This window comes from Alligator sinensis, unplaced genomic scaffold (genome assembly GCF_000455745.1).
Source record: "Alligator sinensis unplaced genomic scaffold, ASM45574v1 scaffold1801_1, whole genome shotgun sequence".
Classification (NCBI taxonomy): Eukaryota; Metazoa; Chordata; order Crocodylia; family Alligatoridae; genus Alligator; species Alligator sinensis.
In genome coordinates this window covers 784,625-792,811 of record NW_005842608.1, presented here as the reverse complement: position 1 = coordinate 792,811, position 8,187 = coordinate 784,625, and the positions used below count along the sequence as shown (strand labels likewise).

Sequence of the window (8,187 nt, the reverse complement as noted above, 5' to 3'; positions counted from 1 at the left end):
GCCTACCTTGAAGAGCCTGTACTCTCTCACTTCTTTAGGAATTTCATTTTGGTTGTTCCCCTGCTCAGAGACTTTGCTATTTAAGGCCTGGATCCTCCAGTGAGGTCAGTGCAAGTAAACCCATAAATGCCACTGAACTCAGCAGGTCTTTGAAAAGACCCAGTAATTAGATCCAACTGAAGGATTGATCACTCGAGCAGTACAACTCGTTGGGACAGAGATGGTGCCTTCCACTGCATCGGGACAGTCTTGAATACAACAGCAGTGTCTGATAAATAAATAGCAGAGTTCCACCGTTCAGGGAGCAACCGGACTAGAGGAACCCACAAGCCGTCCTTTAACAACAAACATACAGGGGCCTGTTATCTATCTGGTTTGAGGAAAGGGAGCAGCGTGGAAAGGGATGAATGGGCACGTTGGGGATCTGATTCACAGGCTTTAAGGTATGTGTGCTCTTGCTCTCTTGCAGCTCTGTTCTCTGACAGGCAGCAGCATCCATGATCTAAAACACCCTCCCTACCAAACATGAATAACTCAACGCTTGGGCAACCAGGCCCATCACAGGAGGACAGGCTGATTTGTTTGTTAGAAACAGATGACAGTGTCCAGGAGGACAAACCTGCAGTGGATAAGCAGGGAGAAAGAAGAGAGGCAGGTGGAAAGAAAGAAGAACTACCACCACTGGAGACTCCCTTTGAGAAGGAAAGCAAGGATTTTGCTCCTAAAATCAAGGTCAATTTGAATTATCGACGACAACCTGCCAGCAAGTAAGTAACAGTGGGTTCTGCTTGTGGGAAATCTGTTACAAATGAAATTCAGGATGGTGCCAGGGACTTTGCAAGAGGATGAACAAGAATAAAAGTGCAGGAGTCCTGCCCACACCCAAAGTGGGGTGGTATGAAACTAGGGCTGGGGACATATTAGCCTTTTTTCTCCAAACTCAGAGGGCCAGTCTGCCATGCACACTGCCTATATCCAAGAATAGCAGTAAGCAAGCTGACTCCAGTGCCACAGGCCATCTAGCCATGGCAGAAATGTGCTCTATCCAAGTTAATTTACTTTGGGTGGAGCTCCTTGCCACTGTGGCTAACCCACTCATGGCTGACTGTTTGCTTTTCTTCAGTAGCCAAAAGGACACAAACCGCTTTGACAGAGACCGGCTTTTTGGTGCAGTCTCAAAGGGCAACGCAGAGGAGCTGGATGGCTTGCTCAGTTACTTGGAGTTAACCTCCAAATTCCTCACTAATTCAGAATATACAGGTGGGTACCTGCTCAGCATGTTCTCTGCTGGTTTAACCAAGGCATTTCTTCTTAGCAGTAGTGGAGCACAAAGGCTTTGCTGCTCAGTTTGAGTCAGTGCCAGAGAAAACATCTGTAGCCCCACATCTCTCTCTTTGCCTACAGTAAGCCTTTTCACCAAACCAGGGCTTTGGTCTCTGGCCCATTTGTAGATAGAAACAAGGACTGGGTACAGGCCTGGCAGGCTGGATTCTGTGCCCAGCTGTGCTGCTGACCCAGTATGCGACTTTGAGCGAGTCATTTCTTCTCTCTCTGCCTGATACATACTCACCTGTCTCCATGGCCGCTCTCTGGCTGAAAGGTGATCATGGCATTTTCTTCCAAGCCCCAGCTCCTAGTGAAGATGCTGTGAGAAAATCATTTAAATGCTTTGCTAAGGATTGAGTTCTGGGCAAAAGGAAATCAGTGGTGCAGCCATGTACAAAACACCCACATGCCTCCTCCATGCTCTTTTTCAGATGCAAAGACAGGGAAGACCTGCTTGATGAAAGCCCTGCTGAATTTAAAAGATGGGAAGAATGCCACAATCCCAGTTTTACTGAAAATAGATGAGGACAGAGGACATAGACCGCCTCAAAAGATGCTTGTTAATGCTGCATGTACAGATAATTATTATAAAGGTAAGGTATTTGCAAGGGCATGTTTCTAACCTTGTGGTCAAAAGACAGACAGGCACCAGTGTCCAACCTGCATCTGCAAGTCATTAAAAAAGATAGCATTTTCTACCCGTTTGATGCAGCCAGTTATGCCTGGGAGTCCACAGTTATCTCGGGTGGACCTGGGAATCCAAAGAATAGAGAACACTGCTGTTGTCATTTGGATACTTTTGTGGGGGTCTGGTCATGACATCTCTGTGATTTGCTCTTTGCAATGCCATCTTCCTTAGGGCAGACAGCACTCCACATTGCCATAGAGAAGAGGCAACTGGAACTAGTGAAGCTCCTGGTAGAGAAGGGAGCTGATGTCCATGCCAGGGCCCATGGCATGTTCTTCAAGAAGAAAAAGGGAATTTGCTTTTATTTTGGTAAGCCAACATTAGAGGCTTCAGTTCAGTGTCCTGCAGTACATGGGGTCCCTGAAACTAGCTGGGTTTGTCTTTGCAGGCATTGTGTGTAATCTCTATCCAACAACCCAGGAGATCCCAACATGTGTGAGTGGCTACAGCTCTAAAAGTCAAAGCTCTTCTCTAGCCAACCGCTGCTTGCCACCTGATGTTTGGTTGTGTGTACTCTACCCTGACCAGGGGGCTTTAAAATGCAGTCTCATCTGCAGCCAAGTGTGACAATGAAGTAAATAGAGGCAGTGGATCCCACCTCATACAACAAATGCCCCTATCTGAATTCAGAGGTCTTGTGAGGAAAACCCCCAAGCTGTTACCACAACAAAACCGCATATGATAAGGCAGACAAGGTTCCTTGGGTGAATTTGATATCTTTTATTAGACCAACCCAAATGGTTGGAGAATAGTTATTAAGCAAGCTTTCGGGTTCAAAACCCCTTTTTTTTCGGGTTTTTGAACCCGAAAGCTTGCTTAATAACTATTCTCCAACCATTTGGGTTGGTCTAATAAAAGATATCAAATTCACACAAGGAACCTTGTCTGCCTATGTCCTTAGACCAACACGGCTACAACCCAAACCCCTGCATATGATAAGTACATTGTTCTCTTAAAACTGATTACTTTTTCCTCAACCTGGCCCCAATCTCTCCAGGTGAACTTCCCTTGTCCTTGGCTGCTTGCACCAACCAGCTCAACGTGGTCCAGTATCTCCTGGAGAACCCCCACAACAGAGCCAGTCTCCAGGAAAAGGATTCTCTGGGCAACACAGTTCTCCATGCCTTGGTGATGATAGCAGATGACACCCAGGAGAACACAGAGTTTGTGAGCAAGATGTATGATGAGATCTTAAGGGCAGGTGTGAAGATTGTCCCAACACAGAAGCTGGAAGAGGCAGTGAATTGTGATGGGTTAACACCACTGCAGCTGGCTGCCAAGGGTGGCAAAGTAGAGGTAAACACAACTTAAAGGGGTTTTCTGGGTGTGGTGAGAAGCAGAGAGGACAGTGGACTGCATTCCCTGCCTAGTGGCTGGGCTTTATGTAGGTGCATCCTACATTTTACTGCATGAGAGGCTCCTCAGTGAAATCCTTTTGCCCCACAGGCAGCAGCCTCACCACAGGAGGCATCAAGGAAACCTCTAGCTCATCCCATCTGGAGCTGTGCATTGTGATTGCAACTGGGTGCTGATGCTCTGAGTTTGAGTGGAGCAGGGGCTGGGCTGAGATTTGCATGAGCTGTGCTTTGGTTGGATCATCTAGCAATTGGGCACAATAATACCTGCAAAGCGTACTGTGAAAGACACATGGCCATGGGGGTTTGAGCCAGCTCGTGGATTCTGGGGAAGTCATCCTGCATCTCTGTGGTTATCTGCATAATAAACAAAGTTTCCCTCTAGATCTTCAAACACATTCTTCAAAGAGAAATTGAGGAGCCAGAGTACCAGCACCTGTCACGCAAGTTCACTGAATGGACCTACGGCCCCATCCAGGTGTCTCTTTATGACCTGTCCTCAGTTGATAACTGTAAGAATTCTGTGCTGGAGATCCTGGCCTACAGCAGTGACACACCGGTGAGTGCTGACACCACCTACTCTAAAACCAAACCGTTTTGCCTGGTTATTTATTGTAGTGTCGCCGTGTAGCTATGTCAACCACATACAGTTAACAGGGTCTTTCAGACCTAAAGAAAATTATATTGGCCTACATGTAATATTACTGTTGTGTTTCAGACCATTTGCTTGTAGAGAAATAGTTTCATAGTTGAGCATGCAGATCTGTATATTACTAATGATGTGAAATTAGCATATATCATTAGCTGTTAAACACCTTAATGCTTTCAGATAATGTGCTTTAAGGAAAGCAGTTTGGATCTTTTTGTCTTTGTCCCTGCCATGGGACCAGTGCCTTAGTTTGGATCTTTCTATGGGCCTTGACAGGGCTATGTCAGACCAGGCAGTTCCCCCATCTCCAGTAAGATGCCTGGCTCCTTTCATGCTGAGATGTACAATTAAACAGACATGCTGGGATCCCCTAATTCTGGCCATTGAATATCACCGCTGGACCAAGACGGCTTTATGGTGATTCTGGATTCATGGTGTTGTGTTTATTTTCCCATGCCAGAATCGATACAAAATGGTGGTTTTGGAACCACTGAACAAACTGATTCAGCACAAATGGGACACTTTTGCTGCCAGGAGATTTTACTTGAGTTTTTTTTCTTATTTGATGTTCATGATCATCTTCTCAGTCTTTGCCTACCATTGTCCTCTGCACGAGCAGGTGAGTCGGGTTCGCTTTGATGGGGTGGAATAGAACAGTGCTGGGGCGATGGTGGTTACAGCACTGACTGCTGTTCTCACAGTGTTGCTTGAATCTTGCAGCCTCTGTTCCCAATGGAGTTCAATGCTGAAGGCTTCCTGTGGCTCACTGGACTGATCATTAACTTTCTGGGAGGCATTTACTTCTTAATTGCTCAGGTATGGAGACACATAGCCTGACTACTCTCTACTGAAGGGCCCATCATCCTGATGTTGGTGCACCCCTCTATTTCCATGATACCATATGGGTGCACAACACTTCACAGACCAATGGCAGGACAGGTTCTTCCATGAGATGCTTCTTAGATGAGTTGGGTGCAGGACAGCAAAAGACATCATGAACAAGAATTTTGGAGATGATTAGGGAGAGGGTCAGAACAGCAAAAGATTATGAGATACTTTTGGGACGTGCAGTGGTACAATACTGAAAATTACTAGATACATTCTTTACAAAAAACACGAGGGAGCTGTGGCTTAGCTTCTAATTCTGTATTTGCTTGGAAGGGGGATTATCTGGATTGTTGGGTCACTGGAACAAATGATTTAGAAGAAAAGGCTGTGAACAACTCTTTGCTTCCTGTGCAGTGTGTTGTCCCAGGCAGGGATTGAATTCAAATATTCCCTCCTGCTATAAAAACTGTCCCTCTTGATTTTTTTTCTTTCCAATAGAGTCGGTACTTGTGGAGGAGGCAATTCTCTCTGAGGAACATCTTCTCTGATGATTGCATTGAGATCTTGCTGTAGGTTTCTTCATGTCTTGGGGAAACTGGAAGCAGGCGTTAAATCAGTTCTCTGTTGAGTGCAGTAGGCAGGTGGTGACCAGAGGCAACTGCTTCTCACACCTTTACTTCCACTCCAGTCCTATTTTGCCTTTTCTACCTGTTGTCATACTCCAACACTGTCATATCTCTGGGGCTGGGACTGCACAAACAGAAGGTGACAGTGCCCGAAACGATGGAGCTCTGACCCTTCCCTGGAGCCTCTCCGTGTTACTGTAAAGCAAATAATAGTAAATTACAACAACATGAGATTGTATGTGGAACTGGGCAGTCATGGTAGCTGAGACTTGACTGGGGGGGTATAGTTTCCCTGGGTTTGTACGTGTTTCAGTCTGTATGTGACAGGTCCAGTATCACACCAGTAACATGTGTGTAACTCCCCTTGTAGAAGAGAAGGGCCAGGTCTAGGGTGTCTGAGATTTTTCCATAACGTAAGATGGGCAAATGCATAACATATCTGCAACACACTTGTGCATAAAGTAGCTGACATGTGGGTTTGGTCAGAACACACTTTTGAGCCTCTATCCTATTATGCAACCTTTTGCAATGTGGCTGGGCCCCCCTGTAGCACTAAAAGGATTTGGAGCTGAGGCTTTCAGTCCATTTTGTAATGCTCTTTTTCCTCTTCCCCAACCTCCCTCCACCCAGCTTACTTCAGGGACTCTTGCTGCTGCTTTCATTAGTTCTATACTTGATGAGTTTGGAATACTACACCCCGTTGATGGTCTCCTCTTTGCTGCTGGGATGGGTGAACATGCTGTACTACACTCGGGGCTTCCAGTGCACTGGGATGTACAGTGTCATGATACAGAAGGTCAGTGCAAAGGGACAGCCTGCATCAGTGGCTTGCAGGTGTGAGGTATTGATACAAATGCTGCTGTTATATTTCTTTGCATCAAAGCCATGAAAGGAGGAAATGCTGTAGCTCTGCAAATGAAAACTACCTTTGGGATGAGACTAGATCCATCTCTCTGGGCAGCTGAGATGCTGCACTGAGACAGACCTGTTGGCTTTGCACCTCTTATGCAGCTGGGTTTCAAATGCTGGCTCAGGGCAAAAGAAAGAATGAGTTTGTTTGGTACTCACAGCTGATGCTTCCCTGCCTATCACAGAAATGGCATCTCTCTTCAGAAGACCTTTCTTATCACTGTTAAATCTTGGTTGAAGCTCATAGGCAGACTCAAGCATAGATTCCAGTGCTAGAATATGAGGGGTGCTCTAAAGCAGAGCCAAGGTGCGTTAGCAGAACTCTGTTCGGGTGTCTCAGAGTGAGAGAAGGCAGACTGGACTGGGTAGTCAGATGTGTAGCAGCAGTCCTGGACAGAATTACATAGGGTATTTGCATGGGATCAGACTGGATCAAGCTAGCCTTCTTCAGGAGAATTACGTCTTCTCAAAAATCACAACACAGCTTTATTTGACCTGGTTTCCCTGTCCCTTCAGCATGTTCCAGTGTCGTCTCCATCTGGCGGGGTCTGGGGAGAGACATTTCTGAGTTTCAGTCCCCTATTCAAAGCTGTTTACTTGCTGTGTGGACTTAGCAGGTGTATCAGAATTTGTTCACCTGTTAAAAGGGGGAAATGAGACTTCCTGCCTTCTCTGTTAGCATTAACGAGGTGACATAGCCAAAGCAGATATCATTGTCTGGTGAGCATGCAAACACTGCCACAGCAGCTTTGTGCTACATTAAATGCGAGGAATGGGGGTGGAGGGTTAATGATGCTGCCCCTGCTCTATGTTCCAGACCATCCTGAGGGACCTGCTGCGCTTCCTCCTGGTGTACGGGCTCTTCCTGTTTGGCTTTTCAGCAGGTACGGGTTCACTTGGCACCATGTCGCCGGCAGCATGGGGGAGAGCAGGCTTTCCCTGGATGACTCTGGGTTCTGCTTTAATTTCAGCTCTAGTCACCCTCACTGGGGAGCCCCCATCAGCTGCCCAGAACAAATCTGTTACCCAGGCGGAGGAGGATAAAGGCCGCTTTGGGTACGGCAGGATGTTTACCACCTCCCTGGAGCTCTTCAAGTTCACCATTGGCATGGGGGACCTGGAGTTCCAGGAGCAAGTGAAATTCAAATACTTTGTCATGCTGCTGCTGCTGTTGTATATAATCCTGACCTACATCCTCTTGCTCAACATGTTGATTGCGCTCATGAACGAAACTGTCACCAACGTCTCTGGTTATAGCAGAAGCATCTGGAAGCTGCAGGTGAGCGTGCTGCATGGCTAGCTGGGCAAGGCTTCCAGGGGCTCAAATACTGTTTGTAATGAACTGCCTGCTGCTGCTCAAAGACAGTGATGAGACCTGTTGTGTGTTTTTCCCCTGGCTCTGAAGCTTGTATGTGTACAAAGTGCCATGAGAGCACTTACTAAGAGACCCAGATTCCTCTATATCAGTGACTTGTTATGATCTAACACAGATGTTTATCCTCAGAGAACTACTGCCATTCTGGAAATAGAAAAGCACTTTTTGTGGTCCTGGGGAAGGAAGGAGAGATCTGGCTGCTTTGTGTCTGTGGGCCTTAATAAAGAAGATGAGAGATGCTGTTTCAGGTAGGATGGGGCAAGGGGGAGGCTTCCAACACTCCCAGTTCTGTGTCGTCTTCTACAACCGCATGTTGGCATTAGCAGAGGGAGAATCATGACACCAACCTACTTGGTCACAGAACTCTGTGTATTCCTCCCAGACCCATCACCATCGCATCTCAGTGCCAGGTCCTGCGACTAAGTCTCCCT

At 46.7% G+C, this 8,187-nt stretch overlaps 1 protein-coding gene across 3 annotated transcripts in view; it reads left to right on the top strand.

The window, feature by feature from the left end:
* The window catches only part of LOC102387624 (transient receptor potential cation channel subfamily V member 2), a 13,883-nt gene that overhangs the window by 3,238 nt on the left and 2,458 nt on the right, over positions 1 to 8,187 (top strand). For 2 of the 3 annotated variants that reach the window (XM_006033105.3, XM_025214868.1), the window contains 13 exons: positions 470 to 767; positions 1,124 to 1,260; positions 1,758 to 1,919; positions 2,186 to 2,323; positions 3,012 to 3,310; positions 3,755 to 3,928; positions 4,479 to 4,637; positions 4,739 to 4,834; positions 5,345 to 5,415; positions 6,103 to 6,268; positions 7,199 to 7,265; positions 7,353 to 7,660; positions 7,886 to 8,004. In XM_006033105.3, the coding sequence (XP_006033167.1) occupies positions 526 to 767; positions 1,124 to 1,260; positions 1,758 to 1,919; positions 2,186 to 2,323; positions 3,012 to 3,310; positions 3,755 to 3,928; positions 4,479 to 4,637; positions 4,739 to 4,834; positions 5,345 to 5,415; positions 6,103 to 6,268; positions 7,199 to 7,265; positions 7,353 to 7,660; positions 7,886 to 8,004 (2,138 nt within the window). In that variant the 5' untranslated portion in view covers positions 470 to 525. Of the gene's footprint in view, positions 1 to 469; positions 768 to 1,123; positions 1,261 to 1,757; positions 1,920 to 2,185; positions 2,324 to 3,011; positions 3,311 to 3,754; positions 3,929 to 4,478; positions 4,638 to 4,738; positions 4,835 to 5,344; positions 5,416 to 6,102; positions 6,269 to 7,198; positions 7,266 to 7,352; positions 7,661 to 7,885; positions 8,005 to 8,187 lie in introns of those variants that run through there. The other variant, XM_025214869.1, reaches the window with a different exon arrangement.